Source organism: Lepisosteus oculatus, chromosome 2 (assembly GCF_040954835.1).
Source record: "Lepisosteus oculatus isolate fLepOcu1 chromosome 2, fLepOcu1.hap2, whole genome shotgun sequence".
In the NCBI taxonomy this organism is placed as follows: Eukaryota; Metazoa; Chordata; class Actinopteri; order Semionotiformes; family Lepisosteidae; genus Lepisosteus; species Lepisosteus oculatus.
The window spans coordinates 18,195,296-18,222,742 of NC_090697.1; the positions used below are offsets into that span (position 1 = coordinate 18,195,296).

The following is a 27,447-nucleotide window of genomic DNA, read 5'->3' on the forward strand; positions in this document are numbered from 1 at the left end:
GCGTGGCCTCCTGGCTATAGGACGAAGAGGCTTGAACCCCATTTAGACTGAGAGAACCAAGGAAAAGCTGCAAGGGATGCTTGAGGCGAAGGCAAAGGGGGGCGCCTGAGTTCATTTTATGTAGCTAGTTCAGTGGTGATCATGATAAGGTGCAGCTCATCCCTCTGGAACTTCAGTTAATAAATTCCATTTAGCTCTTGCTTTTATTTATTTAGACAAGGCCAATGCTTTTAGAGTAATTAAAATCTGTAATGTCTCAACATTTCAGGGAAGTAGTCTGGTTGTCTATATAAGAGATATACTGTATATGTGTCTAGTAGATAACATAAACAATGTACTCTTTAGTTCTTGATAGGCTTAGTATTTACTGACTAAATACTAAAGTATTACATCCATAATGCATTTGAAATTTTTCAGAAAACATGAGCACCTCTATTTTTTCAAAAGTAAAATTAACCCACTTTTCCTAATTCATATCATTTAGTCATTTAAGGCAGTTTCAATTTATTGATAATGCACCAAAAACATAACAACCTCTTAATTGACAGTTACCTCTTTAGTTGGTGGTGCTCCCCTTACTTCTGGTCAGACAAAAAATGTAATTGGCAGGTGTCATTTTGGAAAAAGCAATTAATTTGATAAAGTTTCAATACAACACTTGAAGTAACAACACAGAAATCTTAAAGCACCAGAAACTAAGAAAAAATATTCACCTCTTCCAAAGAAATCACTTTAAGCATTATGCATTAATGAGTTAAAAACTAGGAAGAAAAAACAAAAACTAACATTTATTTTGGTGTTTTAGTGACTTTGGCAGCAATAACTCTCAATTCTTTATGGTTTGTACCTATTATAGAGGTTTCATCATAGTTTCTTGATCTAAAAAATAGTTTTTAGCCTTATCATGCTTCCTAGGGTGAGAGGTGATGTGAATATAATGTACAATGAAGTTAAAGTTACAGTAACTGACAATAAGATAAGAAAAGATTAACTTTTGTATTTTAAGTTGTTTTTTAGTTCTTTTTCCATTTCTCTCTTGACCACTTTTTTGTTGTACAGTATGAGCATTGGGGTCTTTAACTTTTACAAATTGTGACTACTGACTGTTAATTCATAGTCTAAGAAATTGATTTTTTTCATTTTCCCTCACAGAACACTGTTCCATCTGAAAAAGTGCAATGGACTAACATTATGTTTTAGTTTTTATTTTCCCTTGTCTTTCAAGCTGTCCTTGTGATAGATCATGCAGCTCCCTTCCCAGCTGATCTGCTGCCCTGTCCCAGATTTTCCAGTGGTTCACTTGCAGCATTCAATTCAGGTAATGAAAACATGCTGCGGGCTTTTGATTGAGAAGGGTATAAAGTACAAGCTCCATTACAAAAGGACACATTTACATGGAAATAACCACAGTAATATGCCCAGTAAATCATGGCTATTGTAACACTGTACTTATGAAGGAGAGACAGACTGTTGTGTAAGTCAGTAGTTTGTATGTAGTGTAAAATTATTTCTCTTGGAAATAACTGGTTTTGTGGGTTTTGAATTTACTGTACACAATACTAATGCAACATTTTAAGTTTCGCATCAATAGTTCATTGGCACATACTGTAGATAATATTTGCTTTATGAACATTGAGAAGTATTGTCCCTTTGCATAATCAAACATTAACCGTACATTATATGATTGTTATTCATTATTGTTATACCGTAAATTAAATGCTCCGTATTTGGTAACTGATTTGAATTAAAAATTACAGAATTATAGTACAAGATGTAGGCAGGAAATTTGGATTTCAGTAATGTAAAAGTAACTAAAAGAAGCAAAGAACGAGAAAGATCTAGGAGCAGATATTCATTAACCTTAATATTTAGTGTTTATTTGTATAGAATTTTTCATTCCACGGGATTCCCAAACACTTTACACGTACAGTACTGTAGGAGAGGACACCTCATCCAGTACTTACAGCCACCACCATTGTAATTTTGTAATTTTATCAAACAACGTGGTATAAGAGATTGCGATTAAATCATCAGTGCAAGTATATACATGAAAGTCCAAAATGAGCTTACTGCATTTTTGCTGTTCCGAAAACAGCAATTTGAGAAAACAAGTAATTCCTTAAATGGCCGTTGAATGATGATTAACAGTAAGAGTCCACTGAACCAGGTAAGGTAGTTAAGAAAATTAGTCATTTATTGGTATGTTTCCAGAAATTCCCTGCTTGAATGAAAATAATGACATATTCAAACAAAGTTTGTGATAATAATCCTTTACTGTATACAACACAGAAAGATTTATATTGTTATTATAGTCACAGTGCACACAAAACTATAAGTAACAATTACATGTAAAGCTTATATTTATAAAACTATTACTTATATTTAAGTACACGGCTAATCAACACACATGGGGCTACATTTTGAATCCTCAAACAAATTCAACACCTTAAAAATTAAATTTGAACACTTCCCCCTTTAAGCTCAGTATAGCATGTTGCTTTTTGCACTTGGAGAAAACTATGACAGCCTTTGCTTTATCTTAAGGTGTTTTAATGTAGCTAGACTCCATCCCCAGCATCTCCCCTGGGTCTCTAAATAAAGCCCTCCAAACACACAGAGAGACATGAAGGACCTCTGAAAAATTCTAACACTTTCATCTATATGTACACAACTTTTGTATTAACGGAGTGTGCTTATTCATATACACAATGCTAATGTAAATTTAAAAGCTTCCAAGACAAAACTGAAGCATGTTTACACTAGTTATAGCCTTTTGTGGTAAAATACATGAAATTAATTTGAATTTGTACCTACCCTAGAATAAAGGGCTAAGAATAATATTTTTTTATGAAAACAACTCAAGGGAATGTGAGAGGTATTTGGCAAGAAAACATGAGTATCTCAAGCCACCCACTATCAGAATGTTTGCTTCTGGCATTTAATTATGCATTTCACAGTTTGATTTTCTGTACTATATCATGTCACACAGTGAAAATTCAACAGCACCTGTCAAAGATAGACAAGGTTCATATTACAACAGTCACAACTGAAAAGAAATTCAATTTACAACAACCTAGAATAAAATATTGAAAAAAGACATACTTGTCACCGAAATCGCATCTCTTCAACTGTGTCTAACTTTATCTGTTGCAATCACATTTAATATGGCAGTTTAGAATTCCAGTTTAGCTCATTCACCACTCTCAATTGAATTTTTCCTCCTTGGGTCAGATGTTAATATGCATTAATTATAGTTTATAATACGATACTGCCTTCATGCTCCCTTTGCAGCAGCTGTCTTTATTATGACACAAAGCAGTGAACAACAATTGCAGCTGCCATACCGTCAATGCAAAAGAAATTTGCATGTTTTGTCTTTCCTTATTTTAAAGGCTGGTAAGATCAATGCTCTGCCATACATCATTAAAACCAGTCCAACACTACAGAGAAAATGTGCACGCTGCATATGATATCCAGTATTCCACAAATAATTACAGGATCTGCGAGGGTGAAAGACCATCATGCTTCAACTGTCACCCTCCTTCTATAGTACTTGCCTAATTACAGTAATTTTCTAAAGCGGTCTTGCTAAATATCCAGTGAATTTGTAGGAGGTTAATTATCCAGCAGTTTTGTTCTTTTACAACTGGAAGGAGAGCTCCTGCTGGAGTGGCTCGGAAAACCTAACAAAAGCCACAGATTAATATTGCAATGGTTTATTATTTCTTTCCTGGTTCAGAAATCAAAGAAATAAATGGATCTGAGCAGTCTGGGCCCCTACTGTTTTAAATAATTTGTATACTTTATATCATACTTTGACACAAAACATGACCACAAATTAAAACCACATAATAAAAGTTTAATTGTTCCCAAAATAAAAGAACAATTCACAAGGGGGTCTTCTTCAAGGTTTGTAATTTCTAGCCTCTTTTGACAAAATAAAGCTCTCTCGGAATTGGAGATAGCTTTGTCCTCTGATTTCACAAGGCATTGAAATAGGTAATATCAGAAGGTAAGTTATTGAAACAGAAATGTGGCTTAATGATGTCTTCAAACTACAGCATATGCTGATTGAAATGCATAATGGAGCTCATAAAGAAGGTGGGAAAGAAACACAAATTCCAGCTCCCAATAATCACCTGCTCTCCAGGATATAAATACATCAGACTTCAAACTTTGTACTCTATATGTATTTATTTAAAATATCTCTTCCTGTTTTGTTGGCTTTAGATTGGCGATTTGTGTCACAATATTACACAATAAAGATATGTCTCCTCCAATAGAAAGTATTCCTCACAGTCTTCCTGAATCAGTCTCCATCTGTCACTCAAGGGCTCCCAGGTCTGACATGTTTTCATGCATAAGGCCTGGCATCAAGCTTTGTCACATGTCAGTGTACTGATTTAGCGTCTTTCACCCCAGAGGAACAAATACTTAAAAGGCTAACTTTACATTTGTTGAATCTGGCTGTCATTCTTCCTGATAATTTAGGCAGTTTTCCATTATTTGTCATGAAGTGCACATCTGACAGGTCAGCCTGCCAACTCCCACAATTTGGAAAGAGTACTGTTTTTAAGAACTTATGTGAACCAGTTTCTATGTAAACTGAAGAAAAATTCAGCAGTTAATTAATATCTCCAATGTGTCCTATCTGCAGCCATACTGTACTCCATATGTACATACTGTACTCTTGGTTATTGTAACTATAGTTATTACATAAATGTCTTAGTAAGTCACTCTGAATATGTACTGTAGCTTTTAGTAGGACTGAAATCTGGCTCTTGTTCCGGAGAAGGAAGACAATAGAATGGAAGTCTGTGTCGTCTCCTCCAGTCAACCTTCCAGTGAGAGAATGGATGAGTTTTACTGCAGATGGCTAATACTTTGGCAGTAGCAAGTATAGAAATGAAAGCTGTTAATTACAAATGGAGGTATGGGTGTTGGCATCAGTTAAATCAACAAAGTGAACAAGGAAAGGCTTTTTTATGTTAAGGTAATTACTACAATACCAAAATGTGGGCATGAAAAAAGTTAAGACGTTATAATTTCTTAAAATAATATTGATGTGAGACAGATAATTGGAACATGGGAGGACCAAGCTAGCGCTTCCTGATCTCTTAGTGGTAGGTAAATCCTCTTCAGTAATGCTTTACTGCACACTCAATTTAAAAAGGTGAACAGAAACTTGTGCTGTATCACTGTCATACCAGTAAATGTTAATTCATGGTGAAGAAAAATAGCTTTTCAAAAACATGAGGGGAAGGGAGGTGGTATTCCTCTCCTATAGACTATGGGAGGGGTCTCCGCCATAATTCTTTTTTAAGAATTGAAGATATGCATTTTCAGCCAAAACTCCTTTTGTACAGTTTAATTTTTCTTTTTGTTTGAATCTGAGATATCTGAGACATAAATGGCTCAGTGTTTTCAGGATAACCTGAGAAACTGAAAGACTTTAAAACACATTTTTGAGATTTTGAAATAACCTGCTTGCATGAGGTAACAAAAAGCTGTCAGGTGGTTCACTCAGCCCTATTGTTTTTAAATCGCCAGCGGGATGAATGTTCTGTCAATTTTACTCAGGCATTTTGATAAGCACCTACACAGTTCTGGTATCTATAGCAACTGGCGACTCTAGGGCCTCAAATGAGCCCACCTCTGAGCTAATTGGATGCTCCTATGCAAACGTACAGACTCCACAAAAAAGAGGGAACAAGAGAGAGAAAAACTGGAGAACTGGAAAAGAGAGTAGCAGTCTGTGAATACAATCCATTTTGAAGTTAATTTATGAGTCAAAACACACTTCTGTTACTTGTCACGCTAAAAAAAACAACTTTCTTTTTTAATTACAAGGCATTAAACATGAACTTCACATATTTTAATAGTTAGTTAATATCAAAGTGATCTTGATATACCATATCATGACAAAAACATTAAATAAGTTCAACATAATTCTAAAAAATAAGGTACAGAAACAAATAGGTTAGTTTTGGAATAGTAGTTCTGAATTTATCCAGAAATTACTTTGTTTTCTTGTGTCATTTTGATATCCTGACTAGTCTACACTGACAGCTCTGACCCAAGGCATCTAAGTTTATATTGATAGCAAAACTCCTTACTGCTTTAATTTTGTTATTATACTGAGCTGCCTGTGGTCTGACCACAAATATTAAATATGTATTGATGTCTATCAGCCCACCAAAGGGAGGGTTTTCTTCTTTCCACAGAGTAGTAACAATTCTCCTGGCAAGCCTGGTAGCTGTCTTTGACCTTTTCAGCCCAAAACCAATTTAAGAAACATAATCACTCAATTTATTCAGCTTCAAATAATTGGTGCACATGGGGACAAGCAATGTCAACCATACCACACTGCATGTTTCAAAATGTTTGTTTTTTTTAAATGCTACCTTTTGCAATTTTTTGAAAATCGCAAACACTGTAACACTGTTGGATACATTTTGGATTTTAGAAATAGCACATGAATGTAGAGAACATAGATGGAAATTATAGCAAAATGCATTACTGTAGATGTTATGTTAATATACAATTATGAAAATCTTTCTTTATGAAGCTGTTGCTATTGTAAGTCTAATATTGTCATTGATGGAGATGAGCATAGAAAAGCAGTGGCTATTCATATAAATTAAAAAAAAATACTTAAAATGTCTTGCATTTAATTTAATGTGTATTTTTCTTGAAATGCCTGTAATAATGCTACAGACCCCTAAACACTACTTCACTAGGAATAGACAATACCATCTGACAACAGTACATTGTTTTAATTACTAGAGACAATATACTCTGGTTTATTTTTTAATCTTGTCCAGTCAACTATTCTGAACGAATGCAATATCAAAGCTTTATATATTGAAAGCAAAAAAAATACATTTAAAATTATGTAACATAAATTAAAAAGTTGATCAGGTAGATAAGTGATAAAAAAGAAGGCCAGATTTTACCAACCCAGAGTGTAATTTAATCAGAATACTGGGATTAACTATTTTATTCTTTTGAAAAGTGCCATTTGATGATATCAACATTTGCTCTATATGTACTGAAGGCGCTTACACTGTACCCAGTCACCGTACTGGAGTGTTGATTTGGAAATCCTGCTCCAGTGGATACAGTGCCACTTACTGGTCTACAAATACCACTTGCAGTAGTAACCTGACTTTGCTTAGTTTCCTGCCCCAGTACTGACCAGACCCAGTCTTGTTAAACTCCTGAAATCTGATGAGAACAGACAACAGTGTACCTATCAGCACACCTTTAACTGAAGCGACTTGGGTGAAGTACTTTATTCAATGGTATAACAGCATATTTGTATCTGTGATATTCCTAAATAATGATAAAAAGCCCTAAGCACTACTCCACTAGGGTTGGACAGAACCACCTGATCAAACAGTACATAGTTTTAATTATTGGAGACCAAAATCTATTGTCAGTGATCAGTGTGACTAATAAGAATTTACTACGTTCGTTCAATAACTTGCTTTCAACCTCCTACTGTAAATATAATATAGTCAGAGATAACCACAAAATACTGTTTCAAATGTAGTTCCACCTCAAAAAAGATGATCCGATCTTTAGTTATTTATGGAGCAAGACATAACAGTTTGTAATGGATGCCTTTTCCTATTTCACACTTGTGGGTGTGAAACAAACACACTGGGGGCATTGCCTTTTGACACTCCTGAGTGAGCATCTGCTTTGTGCTTACACTATCAAAAAAAGGCTTAAGCCTCTATGTAGCCATCCAACAAATGGGCAGTAAAAAATTGCCCTTCTTACTGCAAAGCTACAATATAGTGCAACATCAATATGCAAAGGCAGTTTTGCAGTGTTCGTAGCTGTGGAAACTGAAAGGAGGGTGGCGGGTGGTACTGAGCTTTTGGAAGATGTGAAACCCCTTATAAAAGTCCAATGCTGTCACAAAAATACATGGAATTAACACTGTAGGATAGATTATTTAAGAAATAGCACATAACTATAGAGTGCCATACGTGGAAATTATAGTGAAGTGCATTTAAGACTAAGAACATAAGAACATCAGTAGGGTTATAAATGAGAAGAGGCCACTATGCCCAGCTGGCGTGTTTAGTATCTAATTGATCCAAAGAGCTCATCCAGCCAATTCTTGAATTAAACCACTGCTTCAACAAAAGAAGAGGAGACATTTATACAAGGGTTTTGGGAAAGATGCTGTATACAGCCACACTGTTGAAGCCGATTCCTTGGAATTGCCCAAGAAGTGACTGGATGAGCCACTTGGATCAGTTGCATGCAAGGCAAGTAAGATGGGTCAGATGGACTCCTCTCATCTGTCACCTTTCTTACAGCATGTTGTCATGCTCTTCTGACCTCTCCTCAGGCGACTTCATGTGTTTTATTCTGTATGCCTTTAAAGATATACAGTGCCTTGCGAAAGTATTCGGCCCCCTTGAATTTTTCAACCTTTTGCCACATTTCAGGCTTCAAACATAAAGATATAAATTTTTTATTTTATGTGAAGAATCACCAACAAGTAGGACACAATTGTGAAGTGGAACGAAATCTATTGGATTTTTGAAACTTTTTTAACTAATAAAAAAATGAAAAGTGGGGCGTGCAAAATTATTCGGCCCCTTTACTTTCAGTGCAGCAAACTCACTCCAGAAGTTCAGCGAGGATCTCTGAATGATCCAATGTTGTCCTAAATGACTGATGGTGATAAATAGAATCCACCTGTGTGTAATCAAGTCTCTGTATAAATGCACCTGCTCTGTGATAGTCTCAAGGTTCTGTTGAAAGCGCAGAGAGCATCATGAAGACCAAGGAACACACCAGGCAGGTCCGTAATACTGTTGTGGAGAAGTTTAAAGCCGGATTTGGATACAAAAAGATTTCCCAAGCTTCAAACATCCCAAGGAGCACTGTGCAAGCGATCATCTTGAAATGGAAGGAGTATCAGACCACTGCAAATCTACCAAGACCTGGCCGTCCCTCTAAACTTTCAGCTCAGACAAGGAGAAGACTGATCAGAGATGCAGCCAAGAGGCCCATGATCACTCTGGATGAACTGCAGAGAACTACAGCTGAGGTGGGAGAGTCTGTCCATAGGACAACAATCAGTCTTACACTGCACAAATCTGGCCTTTATGGAAGAGTGGCAAGAAGAAAGCCATTTCTCAAAGATATCCATAAAAGGTCTCGTCTAAAGTTTGCCACAAGCCACCTGGGAGACACCCCAAACATGTGGAAGAAGGTGCTCTGGTCAGATGAAACCAAAATCGAACTTTTTGGCCACAATGCAAAACGATATGTTTGGCGTAAAAGCAACACAGCTCATCACCCTCAACACACCATCCCCACTGTCAAACATGGTGGTGGCAGCATCATGGTTTGGGCCTGCTTTTCTTCAGCAGGGACAGGGAAGATGGTTAAAATTGAGGGGAAGATGGATGCAGCCAAATACAGGACCATTCTGGATGAAAACCTGTTGGAGTCTGCAAAAGATCTGAAACTGGGACGGAGATTTATCTTCCAACAAGACAATGATCCCAAACATACAGCAAAATCTACAAAGGAATGGTTCACAAATAAACGTATCCAGGTGTTTGAATGGCCAAGTCAAAGTCCAGACCTGAATCCAATCGAGAATCTGTGGAAAGAGCTGAAAACTGCTGTTCACAAACGCTCTCCATCCAACCTCACTGAGCTCGAGCTGTTTTGCAAGGAAGAATGGGCAAGAATTTCAGTCTCTCGATGTGCAAAACTGATAGAGACATACCCCAAGCGACTTGCAGCTGTAATCGCAGCAAAAGGTGGCTCTACAAAGTATTAACGCAAGGGGGCCGAATAATTTTGCACGCCCCACTTTTCATTTTTTTATTAGTTAAAAAAGTTTCAAAAATCCAATAGATTTCGTTCCACTTCACAATTGTGTCCCACTTGTTGGTGATTCTTAACATAAAATAAAAAATTTATATCTTTATGTTTGAAGCCTGAAATGTGGCAAAAGGTTGAAAAGTTCAAGGGGGCCGAATACTTTCGCAAGGCACTGTATATTGTACTATATCTATATATTTGTTCAAATCATCTGTCTGTCACATAAAAGATGTTATGGGTACTCATAAAATGTAAGACATATGGTCCCTTGTTTAATATTTCTTGTATAATTTTTAGATTTCAGACCCTATTCTATTTTTTCATTCAGAATGACCAATAGGTGGTATTTCTAAATCCACATTGTTTTTTTTCTTGAAAAAAGTCAGCAATTGATAGGGTTCTAACTAACTCAACATGGTTCACAGCTTTTGTTCTTTCACACTTTCAAGTCATTAACAGTTCAAGTGAAAATAAAAATGGTTTATTTTTTCCACGTATTTCTTAGAAAATAGATTGTTAGACTTTTTTAAACTAGATATCATGACATAAAAATGCCCTTCAAAAAACATTCAGACTTTACAACACTTTTCTGGGATGAAATTATATACTGTAGTTACTGTTTCAATCACATCCTGCTGTTTAGCCACAATTAGTGCTAAGCACCCATTTAGGCCTGTCTGAATTGTGTATTTTTCTTGTATGTGGTGTCCAGAGGGTAATCAGATTTTGTCAAATAGTTGGTTTTGTAATTAGCCTTAGTTTTTGACATGATAGTTTTGTCTGTCATCTTTGTGAGTGCACTACTTGGAATCCTGCAGAAAATTAAACAACTAATCTGTAAGTGGCATCATTAATCATAAATGGAAATGTAGGAATGGAAATGGAGGGGAAATGTAGAACCTCTGAAGGCAACATTCCCAAGCCCTTGAGAAAAGACGCAAATTAAACGTTTTTTATTTCAGGATTAAAAATTAATTTAACCAGGGATGTTCATGGTATAGTCCCTTATAGGTAGAGTATATACTGTAGATGGGCAATTCAGAAAAGTCCACAATGTAGAAAAAAGTAGTTTTAGTATGCACCAGTTTCATATAGCCTCAGACAGGCAAACTGTTCCAACTGTACCAGGCTGCTCAGCTCATGCATTGAAACCACTGCTGCTTATTGTGTGACATGCCTGAAGCAAAGCGTGTGTGTCACATTTCCCTTGTAGGGGTATGCCTCAGCCTGTCACACTTTTTCAAAATGGAAAATAAAATCACAGACCTCCAGAAATCTTTGGTATTTATGATTTATGGCATTTATGATTCAATCTGCTCCAGTTTCCTCCCACGGTCCAAAGACATACTGTTAGATTAATTGGCTTCTGTGACAACTGGCCCTGGTGTGAGTGTATAAATGTTGGTGTCTGTGTAGGCCCTGCAATGGACTGGCGTCCCATCCAATGGAAAGTGGAGAATGCTGGTCATCAAGGGTAAGTGGGTAGTATAAGCACTGCAGTACATCAGATGCATTTTACAATGTTCTGAGATCACTGTTCTCATTGATTTGGAGAGTAAATGGCTGAGAGATGAAGTTTGTGATCTGAACTGATGCAACATGAACTTTGGTGATAAGGAGATTTGCATGTCTACAGCAGCTATTGCAATCTAATCAGATGAAGGGCTGATATAATGCTAGAAATTACATTGAACTCTTCTCCTCTGAAGTAGATTTACAACTTCATGTCAGTAAAATCTTTTTGAACATTTTTTTTTCTCAGTTCATAGATTTTCAACATGCCAAATAGGGAATTCCATCATGTTTTAAATTCAAACAGTAGTGTTGCTTCTTTTCCTGTGTCGGTCATCACACAACTGAAGAAATATCATTGTTGTTGTTCCCATGTTTTCTTCATGAGGGACTGAATGTCTGAATGCATGAGCTCTAGTTGTAATTGTGCATTAGTTATTATGGTAATCATCCCAGCTTCTTTGTTTGTGTCAGATGATACATTAACTTCTTCCTCTGGCACTGGTGCTTCAGCCAAATAGCTTGCATGCCATAAAAAACAAGTAACAAATTGTGCAAAGTTGTTGTTCAGCAGGTATCAAATTGCCCACTTTCATCATAATGGAGGTTTCATCAGTCTTATTTCTCATTTATCCAGCAGGAAATTATGGCATGACAGTTTTTTTTAACATATAGTTCAATGCAGTATTTAGAATGCATTCTACTATACTGTATATGCAAGAAAGGCCTAAATTCTTAAAATTTTCCTACATTTGTTAGCATCATATGCATTAACATTATGTGCCTTCTTTCATGCAGTAACACAAACTAATGTAAAATCAAAGTAATTCTTCTATTCTTCTCCTTTTCTCTGAGCAAACCTTCCCACTGCTAAGATGCATATCTGATTACTGTAATCAACCACTAACTTCTGAATAGATGCAGGTGATTTGGGTTTCTCTGACTCCCTCTGGCTTTGATAGCTTCTTACCAATTTGGTGGCATATGAAACACTGAATGGCAATCATCCATGATAGCATAGCTTCAAGTGATTTGTCATTTTCCTTACAGAAATTGTTTATTCTCTTCTTTTTTCAATGCTGACTCTTCAGTGATGGACTCAATTTTACTGTGTCTCCTGTACTGGCAGCAGCAGATGGTTTCTTCAGAACTGCCTGTGAACTGATTGTGTATGCACAGAAGGTAAGCTTATAGTGCTCCCAGATGTTTTTTGGACTTTTTCACTCTTTCTGTATCTAGCATTATGTCTGTGAAGCATGACTGTTCGTTTTAAAACACTTCCATGAATCCCCTGATTGCTGGTTTTGTAACTACGCCAAACCCAGGCTTATGGGTCAGAAAAATCTTCTGTTACCCTAATTTTCTGGGACTTAAATCCTCAGCCTAGAAATAATAATAATTATCTTTATATAGCGATTTTCATCCTAAAGAATCCCAAGCTTTATATACAGTGTATGACGGAATCCACTTACAGTAAGTGTACAGTAGCCATTAAGCTCCCGAGACCACACTTCACAGGAAATCAGATGGAGAAATTGAGCATTTGGGTAGGTGAGATTGTTCAGGGCCAGAGTGGGATTTAGCCTGGATTCCAGGGTTGATGTCCTCTTATGAACAGTGCCTTGGAATGTTTAATGACCAAAAAGGGAGAACTTTGAATTAACATTGTTTTCAAATGGTTAGCAACTACTACATTACAGTATCCCTGATAACCATAATGGACCATTGGCTTAGAAATTCTGATCCAGAGGGCAGAGTTTCACCTACTGCACCTCAAACACCACCTACAATAGTAACATAATTTTCCTAAGAGGCTTTCCATCCCAATACTGATGAGGCCCTGTACTGTTTAGCTTGAGGTATCATCAAGCTGCAAACGGGTAACAATACTATTACAAGATCGAAGTCTGCGTGGCACAACGGATGTTTTCGTTCATTATTAGAAAGTGAGGAATGCTGCTGCAATTACACAGAAGTGGAAGAAAAGGCCTTACTATACCAAATCGTTCATGAATCTCTAATGCCACGGTGGTAACATAATGCTTAATACTCAAAGATGAATTATGCAACCCATAAATTATAAATGTGACTCAAACTAGTCAATCAATGAGTGTACTACTGTTCATGCATTAAAATGAATGAATAAATCAACAAAATTGTACAGTAAGTAACATAAAAATAATCTGAATAGGAATATATATATATAAATAACACCCATGAATCCATCCATTTTAACAGATTTCTCCAATTTAGGGTCACAGGAGAGTGAGGGCCTATCTCAGGAAGCAACATGTACAAGGTATACCCTGGATGGGATACCACTCCATCACAGGACACACAAAGATACAGACACACATACACTCACAGCACAGTTCAACTGTAGACCTCTAAGGGTTAAATAAGTTACAGCAAATATCAGCAAAAACTAAAGAGAAATAAAAAACTGAACTACAGTAACATAGTTAGTTTATATAATATAATGTGTATATAAGTATATAATTTAGCAGCCATATCACCCTGCAACTCACAACTGGCAACCCACTGAAGCTAAGCAGGGGTGAGCCTGGTCAGTACCTGGATGTGAGATCTCCTGGGAAAAACTAAGGTTGCTGCTGGAAGAGGTGTTAGTGGGGCCAGCAGGGGGCGCTCACCCTGTGGTCCATGTGGGTCCTAATGCCCCAGTTTAGTGACGGGGACACTATACTGTAAACAGGCGCCGTCCTTCGGATGAGACGTAAAACCGAGGTCCTGACTCTCTGTGGTCATTAAAAATCCCAGGGCGCTTCTCGAAAAGAGTAGGTGTGTAACCCCGGTGTCCTGGCCAAAATTTCCAATTGGCCCTTACCAATCATGGCCTCCTAATAATCCCCCTATATGAATTGGCTACATTACTCTGCTCTCCTCCCCACTGATAGCTGATGTGTGGTGAGCGTTCTGGCGCACTATGGCTGCCGTCGCATCATCCAGGTGGATGCTGCACATTGGTGGTGGTGGAGGGGTCCCCTTTACCTGTAAAGCGCTTTGAGTGGAGTGTCCAGAAAAGCGCTTTATAAGTGTAAGCAATTATTATGATTATTATTATTATTATTTAATTTGAATTCAGGCCCATGAACTCAATATTAGGTGGAAGGTAAGTCTTTCTGGGTAGGTCTCTACCAGTTTTACACACCGGCTTGGTATAATGATTGCCCATTCTTCTTCTCAGATTTGCAAAAGCTTTCTCACTGTATTGGTGGGTCACTTATGGACAACAGTTTTGAAGACTTTCCACAGAGACTTCTTAATAGGATTCAAGTCAGGAATCTGACTGGGCCACTCAAGGACATTCACTTTCTTCTACTTAAGCCACTCCAGTTGTCACAACCACCAGCCAGCGGAGATCATCGCACAAGCATTGATGGTGATACATCATTGATGGTGATAAGTGAGTGAGAACCTATGTTGGGTTAGCTTCATATGCTTTGCTTTTAGACCAAAAAGTTCCAATTTTGTCTTGTCTTGTGGAAAAAAATATTTTGCTACATGTTTAAAGTATAATTTACAGTAAGCACTTTGTTGCAAAGTTGAGAAGACTTTTTTCAGTTCCATACAATGCCATCTTTGTGAAGAGACCAAAATATTCTTACTTGATCACTAGATGTACCAATAGGATCACTAGAGCTGCACCTATGCTAACGGAAGAACCTTTAAGAAATTTCTGGTGCTGCACTACTCTTTTTGACAAACTAACCAATCTTGAATGCATTTTGCACAACATGAGCTGTGCATGTGAACTAAACAAGCTACTGTATATCACATTCTCAAGGCAACTAATCTGAATTTTCTAAACTGTACATAACAGTAAACTGTAGCTGCCTTGTTTGGAGTCTTGCACGTTTATTGTACTATAACTGTGCAAATGCTTCAGATTGTAAGCACTTTGAAATCTAGACGTGATTTTACATTTAAAACAGGGCAGTGTTTTCTGCAATGTATTTTTCAATGCTTTATTCAGTATCGATACAAGTTTGGTAGTGCTTTAAAATTATCCTTACCATGAAACAACAATATTTTAAATAAAAGCAACTGCTAGATTTAACTTACATTTAAGTCAATGTCCACCCCCATTTAAGAGTAATTCTTAATGTAATGTAAATATACTGTATGAATACTCCATTACAAACTACAGCCAGTGCTCACAAAATAAATTCATGTCCACATACTGTAATCCTAGTCATGGAAGGAAAAAAAGCTAACAGTTTTTTTTCCAAAGCACAGTTGCAACACTGTGTCATCTTGTGAAATTTCTGTAAAATTATCCGTAGGAGAAATATTATTTTTCATGCAACCAAAAAGCAATTGACAAAACACAAAATAAGTTTATCGGTGACCTGCTATCTCCCACTTATGGAGACTAAGCCTAGAATGAGAGTCTGAGGAAGCTGTGATGTGTTTCATCATGAGGTGAGAGGCCACAGCAGAAAGTGACACTGAGGATATACAGCTGTTCAACTCGGCTCTCTCCCAGGAGGCACTGAAATGGTTCCGACTTCCAGCACTGCACCATTAAGAATGAATTTAATCCAGCTACCAATTATGATACCCCTTAAATGAAGTGCTTCGGTACAGATTTTCATATTGTTCGTTTTTAATACGAAGTGGCATCCATTTTGTTTTTGCCACTTAAACTTAATATTCGATTAGAAATATTTCAGTTATATTATCAATACTGGCACATCTTTATGGAATGTGGAAGGTTTTGTTTACTACCTACATTATATTTCTTGTCTGTATTTAAATATTTTAACTTTTACCACATTGATGAATGGGCAGATTCTTAAACTTATTTAGAAGAAGCAGAGAAAGTAAGACAGTATTAATGCCTTGTGCTTCACATACAGTATTACAATATTGTATTTTGTTAATTGTGTAATTGCTTACCCTTTTACAGTTGTATTTTAACAGGCTGCTATGGAACAAGTTCATTTCCAGTATTGAGATGTGTTATGCTTTTATTTCTTAAATATTTTTTTTTATTTAAAAAAACATTAAAATATTTATAATTGAAACATGTCAAAAGTTCTGTCAAAAAGGAGAGAAAGTTGCACTATACCTTCTCCACGTATTCATAAAAAGTAAAGTAACATGTACAGTAGTATTCATTAATTGGGGTGGAGGGAATATCGAATAAAACTAATTGATTTTAACTAAATAATTTACACAAGAAACATAAATGAAAGACTGATGCCCTTTTATTTGATGTGTGGCTCTGGTACAGTTCATTCTGCATACTTAAATAATACATAGTACATACAGTATGTAAATAATCTAAATAAAATACAAAGTGATTTATCACCACGTGGCAAACTTTAACAAATCACAAATAAGGGAGGTTGTACTGATGCCACATTGTGGTCAATAAACCAGAGAAGTTTATAGGGTCTCTCAGGAATTGTATTATTAATGTATTATTGTATAAGTTAAAATTAGCTGAATTTATTTTCCTTATACGAGTTACGAGAGGTTTATAGCAAGAGCCTGAGAAGTGACACATAAAAAAAACCAGCAAGGATTTTTCCCAGGAGCAGCTTGAATATACAGTAGGAAAGGATTTTATGGTAATTAAGATTTACAAAATCTTGAATATAAATTGTATTAATTGACAGCACTTTTTATATTTATTGCACTGAGACACATTGCCAGTATTTAAAGAAACAATTAAATGTTGAGATCTGTTCATCTTTTAAAATCTTTGATTTCCTATGTTTCTGCTGGTTTTTGCCTATGATGGCTTTATAGATGGTACCTGGATTTCAATGCCACAGCACTACAACAAAACACTAAACCAGCAGTCAACAGACGATTTAAACAAGTGAAGGTACCTTATGAAAATCATTCAAAAAAATCAGTGTTGCTGTTTGTCATGCTTTTTCTTGAACAAATATGCTCTATGAACATCACTGTGTTTTTGAAATAAGGTTCTGTTTTGCCCAGCATTTAACTGATTTAATCATCTACCCCACTCTTTCACATTATCTGGTTTATGGTATATGAAAATCGGGAATTTTCAAGTAAGTTAAACACAAGCTGTACCGCCTTTTTAAGATCGATCTAGATTTCTTGAACAAAAGAAAGCATACATACAATAGGAACTCACCAGTCATTTCTTACTTGGTTATTTTCTTTCTAATTTCATTTTGTGTTATTCTTCCTTAATTATAAAGAGTTACAGTACTTGTACAGAGCATTGTAGAGAATCTGAACACTGCATGTAGGAGACACTCATGAACCAAATGTGTCACTTAGAAAATCACCCACACTCAATTCATGGCCTACAAAGAACATGTCATAAAAAGTGGCTGTAACACATATTTTGAGGGGGATGATTATATGGGTGACACATTATGTTGATGTCTTAAATGAGAGCCTTAGGAAGATGTGATTATATTAATTTGCTTCACAGATTCTGATGATGAGGATTCAAAAGCTACAGAATAAAATATTTCCACTGTGATTGTGAGTACTTTATCAAATCAGACCATATACAGTTTGCCTCCTTCATTCTCTCTATGCTTTCCAAAGACATTTTCAGCATTATCGTTTATTTTCTATAGTAAGTTCGTTTGAAAAAAAACATTTCATATGGAAATTAAAATAAGGCACAAGAAATCAAGCCATTTTGTTGAAGTAAATATCCTTGATAGCCTTTTTTTTAAAAAAAGGGCTGGATGATGAGCTTAGTTAGATGAAACTACTGTACCAAACAAGCTATATGAGCTCAATGGCCTCCTTTTGTTTGTAACCTTTGCTATGCTGTCCAGTCCTGGATATGCTTTTCTTTTTCCACTGCCTGGATCACAGTGCTGAGTTTGGACGCCAGGCACACATGCCCTGAAGACCCGCGACATCAGAACCTAAAACACTACTCAAGATGTCAGACCCAGGAAACCTGGGCTACTTTACTATGACTCTACTATGTCAGGGGTAGAGATCCTGCCATCTGACAAGAAATCCAGGACATCAGGAGCTCTACCCTTGTCATAGCAGAGATTGTTCATGGCTAATTACAAAGTATGTACTGCACTACAAACACATTGCCTGTAGGGGGGGGGGGGGTGTTTAAACACACTGTAAGTCCTGGGAGTTCCAAACTTTATATTTTGTTTTCCTCTCCTCCCTGCGCCCACAAGGTCAACTGTTGCAATATAATTCTGTAAAGTGCTCTGTGGCAAACTCTTTACTTACTCTACCTGTTTTGTGCTAAAACCACAAGCAAAGATGAATTCATTAATAAAGTGCACTACTGGGGGGTTTTGTTTGTCACTCTTGTGCCAATACAGCAGTTTATATTAATTTAATAGTATTAGTTAAGAATATTATTTAAGTAAATATTCTAAGACCGCCCTCTATGAAAAAGTCAGTTACTGAAAAGACAGGACACTTGGACTACATTTTTGGAGTCCAAAATCGGTTCAACTGAAGACTTTAATGAATGACACAGGAAATGCCTTGCCACAGTGGAGCAGAGCATTGGGCCCAGTGAATGTTTATTTTTGTTTATGTCTGGCCAAGAATTAGTATAGAACTTAATATAAGAAAGGATGTGATCTTTCTCTAACTGGAAAATGAAATTAATGAAGATTTAGAGATTCAAGGTTGTGGGAAAGACTATAAAACAGTGTAGTCTATTTTACTAAAAATCAAATAATCATAAAAACATACACTTTTCCCGAAGGCAGCTGATAAGGCTGATTGTTTTCTGTTTACGAGATGAAGCTTCCAGATTTGTGACACTGACACAGTAGCAAAAGTAAATATTTTCAGTTCATCACTTTGAAATTAACCTAATTATTCTCACAGTTAGACATTTTGGTGTTTTACAGTTGATTACTCAAAACATTCCCTTCATTAAAGGTACAGTTATGTGTAAAACACTTCAAAAAAACTGTTTTTTCAGGGCCTGGTTAAAGATATAAGTATAAATATTAAAGCTATGCAGTTTATTAATCAAACAGTGTATTTCACGCTTGTGAAGAACAAAAAACAAATGAAACCAGGCCTTTATATTAGCTTTCTATTTCATCACAATTATTACTTGCTTAAGGAGTGGCTGATGGATTCTCTTTTCCCTCAGATGAAACTCATGTTCTGGGAAAGCCCTCTATTATAATCTGAAGACCCATATTTATGAATTGATAAAGAGACCAAGAGCTAATCTGGCTGGCACGTCTGTAAAAAAGTGTAGCATTTGAAACAAAAGTTTCACGATAAGACTTGACAACAGAAACCCCTTGAGATGAATGTTTGTAAATTATACAGAGGCAGACATTACAGAGACTATTGGGATCACAAGAAAATGGGAATCAGGAAAACAGCAATAAAAAGAAAAATACGTGTCTTGTAAAAAGACATCTTTTTATACCGGGCTTATAAAAAGACATCTTCAGACATTATATATTCTGTGATTAGAAAAGGCACTACCGGCTAGCTGTCTGATTGCACTGTTCCGACAAAGCCTGCTATATTAATGTGCGTGAACCCTGTTAGTCTCTTATTTCTCTCAATGACAGGTCATAGAGTGATTGAATGGCCAATAAGGAATTACATTTCTTCCACTCTGAGTGATGAATGACTTCATGCCAGTGGAGTGGCACTTCATGGCAACATTCTGCAAATTAATCATGGAAAAGTGTCTCTTACAGTGTACAAGACACATGCAGGGTGGTATTCAAAGCTTGTTGATCCAGGTCAGAGCTTTTTTCTTGTTTTCTGTATGGACTGTAACTGCAAAGGCTGAAAGGAGCAAATCCAGGAAAAATGATGATACAGTATGTAAATATTATTTTTTTGTTGTTGCTTGTAGTAGTTTTTCACTTGAAATTTAGCTGAACCTTATTGGAAGGTATAAGATGTGTAGGCAGTTTGTGTCACTATTTACAGTCAATCTGATCATTTATTTTTAAAGCATTTGTTTATTGTACACAAGGAATAAAGCAAATACAACCACGATGCCCTTTGCTCACTTCCATACTCTTACATATGACACTATGTCCAGTATGAATAAAAACACATTTATATAGCATGTAGCATAACTGAAAATATTTGGAGCTTCTCCAGATTATGTAGATTGATTAATTTAGGTGTTACGATTTTATCTACATTCAATCTATCTACAAAAACGGATTACCTCGAAACTCTTGTTTTTTTGTGTACTTCATTCTTTTTAAGTCATGGTGGCACCATTGACTCAGAGAAAGACAACTCTCTGTGGGTTGTGGTGTTAAAATCATCACTTTGTAATTTGGAAACAGCAAGGAAAAACTAAAGTCAAGGGTGAATGAAGAAAGGAAGAATATAGCAAAACCTGTCAAAACAAAGATCTTGTATTGAAGTTGGAGGTTAACTCTAAAATAAAATTGTAAAGCATGTTGTCACCACAGTATGTTATCAGACTTTAATTAATAAAAGCATAGTTTTACTAAAAGTAGCCTGACCTTAAGAAAAACTTGCATTAATATCAGTTACATTACACTGAATTTGATTAAGAGTGCATCACTTTGAAGCAGTTTGATGTCTGATTTGTCTTTGACAATATCATTTGCACAGTGATATCAATTTTTCAGTGTGACATTTCATTACATTTACTGAAGCTGTTCAATTCCTGCATTCTTCACAGACATCTACAAATATGTAGATTTCACAAAGAAGGGAAAAGGGGCAACAAGAAAATAATAAAAGAAAATTTATTTTATTTTTAACTGGATGGGGATTTAACTTAGACCGCCTTCCTTTTGGGCCTTTTGTCCACTTACTGTTAATAATTTGATATTAATCTTCATCATTGCTTTTTTATAGCACTCTATATAATTTATATGTTTTCAGCTCTGGATTGATTGCAATATCAAAATGAACATCTGACTGAGGAAGCCTAATATACAAAAAATGTTTGAATTGCTGTATATTTCTTGTCCCATTAAGTATTACCAAATATTTATGTTACTTTTATTAGATTGCAGTACAATAAAAAAACATACCTATGGTAAGGCAGTAATTTGCCTGTGGTGTTAACCAGTTTTTCTGTTTTTTATCTTAAACTATAATAATAATAATGTTGGATATTACTAAACATTTGTTTTTGATAGAAACAGAATTTACAACATATTAGCGTTATTCTTTTATTCTGACTCTGTTACAGGCAAATGTGTATTGTTATGTTTTTTTCAACACTCAAATGTAGTAATACTCAAGAAGGTTTTTTTCTTATTATACATTGCATTATGTACAGAAAACTGATATGATACTGATATACTGGATCTACTGCTCACAGATGACTATACTGGTCAGAAATGAAAAAGAAATAAAAGTTTGCTAATGGAAATTTCTCATATCTAGCAGTTCAAAGGTTTTTCAATAAAACACTACAACCAACAAGAGTTTAAATCTAGTGTCAGTGTGTGTTACAGAAATGGATACCGAAAAATTAACTACGGTTAATAAAGTTTCACAGAACAGATAGATAAGACCATTCATTTACACAGTGAGAAGAGTATAATATATTGGAATGGGTCTGCAGACTTCGAGGAAGACATCAGTGTACACACACTCTTGTAAGGCCATTAAATCCCCATTTAATAAACTATATGTTTTAATCTCCTCTGATCGTACAAATAAGTAATTTATAATTACTGGTTAACATTGCAGCATTATGGGTTTTTAATACAGAAAGAAACAGTCAAAACAAGTTTCAAAGCCAACTGGCTTTATCAATCACAAATGCTGCTTATTTTTTAACCCTGAGTCTTTACGTTTCAGTCCGGCTCAAGTCACTGACCAGGACTATTCAAACTGGCAGCACATAGCTGGAAGAGCCCCTATGGGGCTAGAACTGGGATTCGTCCGCCCAAGCTCTCTCGACGAAACATGAACTTCTTAGGGGCCTGCCGACTTGCACTGACCACAGTGACAGAAGCACTGCTCCTGCAATCGGCATTAATTCTCCTGTAAGACACTGTGGAGCTTACTGTATGTCCAAAGACAAACAGTTCAACGGGTGTGTGGGTCCTCATTCTGGTTACAGTCACTGCTGTTAGCCACAATGTAAAGAAACAACTGGTAACTCCACACTGGGTGGACACAAAATGAAAACTACAGTTTAAAATGTAAATTGGCTCCCTGTTGGTTGAAAACATGGCATTACTCTTAGATGTAAGAACAAAACTCTTCTGATGTGAACTCAAATGCTCCCTCATGTGGTTACAGTGCAAATATAATGACTTAGATCAGGGGTTCCCAACCTTCTTTGTCAGCTGAACTCCTTAGACCTAACTTATTTGTCTCAAGTACCCCCTTAAGATTTTAACTAAATCAAACCTTTCAATAAATGTAGATAAATGTTATAACAACCCTTTTAACATGCTTCTTTTCACTTTGTAAAATATTAATATTACTTCTGTTGCTTTTTTTATTCTTATTATTACCTTATTATTTATTAATTAGACTATTTAATAGCTCACAACAAGCATTTAAAGCTCACACAATGGCCATTTGCACTGGTAATGACCTGCTGCTGTTTTAAATTGGCTAACTTTCCCTTGAAATATTCAACTGGTTTTGTGACCAGGTTTGGAAGTTTTGTTTCCAAATGTCTTTTCAAGAAAGCTGGTTTCATACTTTCATTTGAAAGCTGCTCCAAACAAATCACACATTTAGGCTGAGGTTTAGCCTTGTCACTGTCAGTGCAGGTGAATCCAAATTTTAAATACTCCTCCATCTACTTACTGAGCGTTGGTGCTTTTGTCTGACTTGGCCTTCTCCTGGCGATTTCCTTTTACTAACCACGAATCTGTCCATTTTGATACGCATGATCACGTAGGATTAAGACGTGCTAACAACGTATGATCACATGACATTCAACAATTAGGCTAAATCTATCAGCTAACTCTGTTGTTGGTTTTTGCATATTAAGTCATGGTAAGGTGTTACATTTGATTGTTTTAATGGAATATATTTTACTTAAAAATCTACATGTATGTTTTAAATTGAATTTAATTTGACATTGACGTTTCCATCACAATCTCGTGAACCCCCGGTTGGGAACCCCTGACTTAGATCATGTACAGTAGCAAGATCCGACATAATCATAATGTCGGCTGACAGAGATGGGCATTGCTAGTCCAAGAGCTTTGTGGCACTGCTGTTCTGCTGTTGCTGCTCACTGACTCACTGAAGCTGTTTCTGTTCTTCACTCTGGCACCTTAATTCTTTTTGCTAGAAATGATTAATGTTTCAGTGCTGCTTCCACTCCAGTTAATCCACCCCCTTCTTGGAACTGGTAACAGACGGCCGTACTGTACGCCACAGCATATTAGTCAGCACAGCCTCTCTTCTTAGGTCCAAAATGTAATCGTCCAAATGTATTTCTTTTTATTTTCACTCACTGAAAACCTCACAATTTCTTCTTGCCATTCTTTGTAATGTAATGTTTCTTTATTAGCCCTATACAATTTCTTGCATTAGGAATGCATCTTTTCACATACCCCAGCTTTTCTCCATGGAGACACAGACACAGAGACAGGGAGAGAAGCTTGGGGTCAGAGCGCAGGGTCTGCCATTGTACAGCGCCCCTGGAGCAGTTAGGGTTAAGGGCCTTGCTCAGGGGCCCAACGGAGTAGGATTCCTCTGCCAGCCGTGGGATTTGAACCGGCAACCTTCCAGGCACAGGCACAGGCACAGATCCTTAGCCACAGAGCCACCGGTGAATAGACAGTTTGTGGCCCGTGGTCCAGAATCTCTTGCGCTGATAAATACTGGACTGTAAACAGCACACTTGATATACTGTACACAGTGATCAAAACCAAAAGAAGCAGACAGAAAGGGTCCTAATCACAACTTTAAAAAGTCTTTACTGAAGATTAGGTGCAAACACAGGGTGACGTACAAAATATATAACAAGACATAAAACGTACAGAAATAAATCATTTAAAAACAGAGAAAATTAAGAATAGGACAAAAAAAAACGTGAAGCAGACACATGTTGGAAGTGCAAAGACTGTGCAGAAAAAAAACAGTGAAAAGAGTGCCCATTGAGCAGTTAATCACATGCAGGTACTGAACCATCTATTACAGTACAGGGGAAATGCCACTAGGCAGAGAGTTGTATTGGTTGGTGGTGAAAATGCACAATAATGTGAGAGTGATCCCAAGTGCTATATCAGACAAAGAGCTTGCAGTCAAAACACTATGACTTTTAACATTTTAACAACAAAAGGTAAGTTGAAGCATCTTTACATCACATTTGAAAATACAACAGGATAAACAGGATATCATGGCAGATCATGATACAGCTGGAACAAGTGCCAACTACAGTAAACTCATAAATAGAGCTCACACAACCCAATCACTTGCACACCTAAGAAAGAGAATTAGTTGAGACCCCGACTTATCAAATTTCAAGTCCAGTATAAGGACCCAATCTAATTCTGTATGAGTGAAAGAGATTATTTGTTATCACTGTGGAATGTTTTAAAAAATTGCAAATGATAAAAACAGCAACTCCCTTAAAGCCACTGGACTGGACTTAGCTGAGAGATAAAACAGAATCCTCCGTTTGAACCTTTAAACCTGTTGCTATTATTCTCCTTGAAACAACCTAAAAGGGTTGCATAAACACGTCCTTTTTTATGTTATGTGTTTGTTGCATCCCTAAGCTAAAAGAAAAGACAGTGCTGTCTGCTCACATTGTTCTGGGAAGTACTGTAAACGTACCCAGAAAAAGCAACTAGCCAGAGGCAGTCAAATCTGGTTCTGGAAATCTGACATCCTGCAGGATTTAGAGGTACTTTTAATTAGCAAATAATTAACACTTCTAAAACATGCGATGTGCGTTCTTATTCAAATAATTAGCTGAATTATGCAATTAAGTTCGAAGTTGTACAAAAACCTGCAGCAGTCAGAAGAAGTTGGAATTGAAATTGACTCCCCAAGAACAAGATCGTCTGACCAGTTCTTTCAGATCGCTCTGCCTGTCTCTATCTTTCTTTAGTAGGTACTTTCTTAGTGAACTTGAGTAAACGCAACAATATTAGTTGATAATTCAGTGGAATCAGATACATCTTCTTTTTCAAGCCTTGCCAATTACGAAATGAGCCCTTTTCTATGGAAATGACTAAATTACCCGTACGAAAAGCTAAACCCAAAGACAAACGTCCCAAGCAAAACATCAAACTCATATACTGTGGGTTCAAAAAAAAAATATCAGTCTCTAGTTTTCTGTGGCTAATGTTATTATGAATATTCCTTTAACTGCCATACAGTCGTAAACATCCGTAACACATACAGTACAGTACACATTTTTTTAGTTTTCAAACTCAGTTCTCTGTGCTGCTTCATATACTGTAGGGTTGCGGCGAGCCGGAGCCGATTCTGCAGAGATAAGGTGCAAGACAGATTTACACCCTGACAGTACACCCTGCACGGGACGCCGGTCCATCACGGATAATACACATCCGACTGGTTTAGATACATTAACCGATTTTTTCCGGCCAGCATGTTTTAGGAAGGTGGGCCGAATCCGAACACAAAGAGAAACTCCAAAATAACAGCGGGAAGAAAATGCAAACTCTCTAGAATAAAACCCTGCACCTAACGGGTATGAGGTAGCATACTGTAGCTAAGCGCATTGCCACCCCCCGTTCACCGTGTATAATAATAATAATAATAATAATAATAATAATAATAATAATAATAATTAGAAAAACTGTTTTCCCATCAATATTTGTTCCTTTAGTCAAACATGCAAGGGCACTCTAACTTACTCGGAAACTACTGGTTATCACATCCAGCCCAAAACATTTTTCAATGTAAAAGAACAATGAAAATTGTTTGCATACTCTGAAAAATCAACTTCTGTACCTTCGATAAGTTGGATGATAAAAGTCTTAGGACTCGTAGTAGCAACACGAGTAGTAATCTATAATATTGACAAAATCAAACATTTCTTTTCACAGCAGGAAAACTTTTTTGTTTCACACTGGAAATTATTCCTCCACATTATACAGAAAAGAGAAGATTATCTTTGTGGGTAAACAGTAAATTAAAACACATTATACGCCGACAAATGACTACTTCATGCAACTCACCTAGCCCGGGTACGAAAGTGTTGAGAAACAAACAGATCACTGCAACTGGAAAAGGCATATAAGGAATAGCAGCTCGGAGAGGTCCCTTCTTCTCCCTGACTTGGACCACAACTCCACTGGTCGAGGAAGACAGTCCCTTCTCATTCATCTCTGTGTCTTTCTGGTCCATCTTTAAAGTGAAACACTGAGAGAAGATAAGACGTTATGTTTTCCCCTCACAACCTGTTGTACAGATTCCGCGGTTGCCTCTCGGCTCTACTGGGTGGGATCCGCTTCCAAGAAGCTACCCGACCCGACTGCAAACTGGATTGTGCGTTTTCGATACTGTACTCTCCCTGCGTTTCTCTTTGCATAGATTTGCGAACCGCCAGCGGAATGGATTTAGTTTTGCTTGACAAATTTAAAGCGACAGTGTCCCACTGAGCAAACACAGGGGATATAAAAATAGCTCCTCCTTTCCCGAGGAATCACTTGAGTTTCAAGGTTTAAAAAAGAAAAAATCTTGGACCGAAGGGGGTGCGAGTGGGGTTGCAGGTCTAAATTACGCGGTTCATGATAAAGATTCAATCATTCCTTTTCCGAAATTATTGCCCTGTCGTGATTAAATTATTGTGTTCACAATAATTTATTTTAAATAGAAACGAAATTAAAATGAAATTAAGCTCTGTTGAACTACAGGAAGTGCATCAGACTTCACGGACAGTGAAACACTGCCTGTCCACATTATTAAAGCCTGTTTAACCTTCATGTACTTGCTATAGTTGAAAAGTTGAGTGTGTCATACAGCATGATTGTTTTCCATAAATGGAAAGACGCAAATCCCAGCAGTATTCTTACACTGATAGAGAAATAAGAGTGTGTCTACATAGGTAAATTTGGGCCACTAGATCAATTGTAGGAGCTTAGAGATTGTCTGCTTTTCCTGTATTGCTGCTTACTATATTTATTCTCATCT

At 36.6% G+C, this 27,447-nt stretch overlaps 1 protein-coding gene across 2 annotated transcripts in view; it reads right to left on the bottom strand.

Annotated features, from left to right (window-relative positions):
* stum (stum, mechanosensory transduction mediator homolog) overlaps positions 1 to 26,961 on the bottom strand; it is a 38,674-nt gene extending 11,713 nt beyond the window's left edge. The window contains exon 1 of one of the 2 annotated variants that reach the window (XM_006626088.3): positions 26,493 to 26,961. In XM_006626088.3, the coding sequence (XP_006626151.1) occupies positions 26,493 to 26,661 (169 nt within the window). In that variant the 5' untranslated portion in view covers positions 26,662 to 26,961. The remainder of the gene's footprint in view (positions 1 to 26,492) is intronic. The other variant, XM_015352204.2, reaches the window with a different exon arrangement.
* Between the last annotated feature and the right edge of the window lie 486 nt (positions 26,962 to 27,447).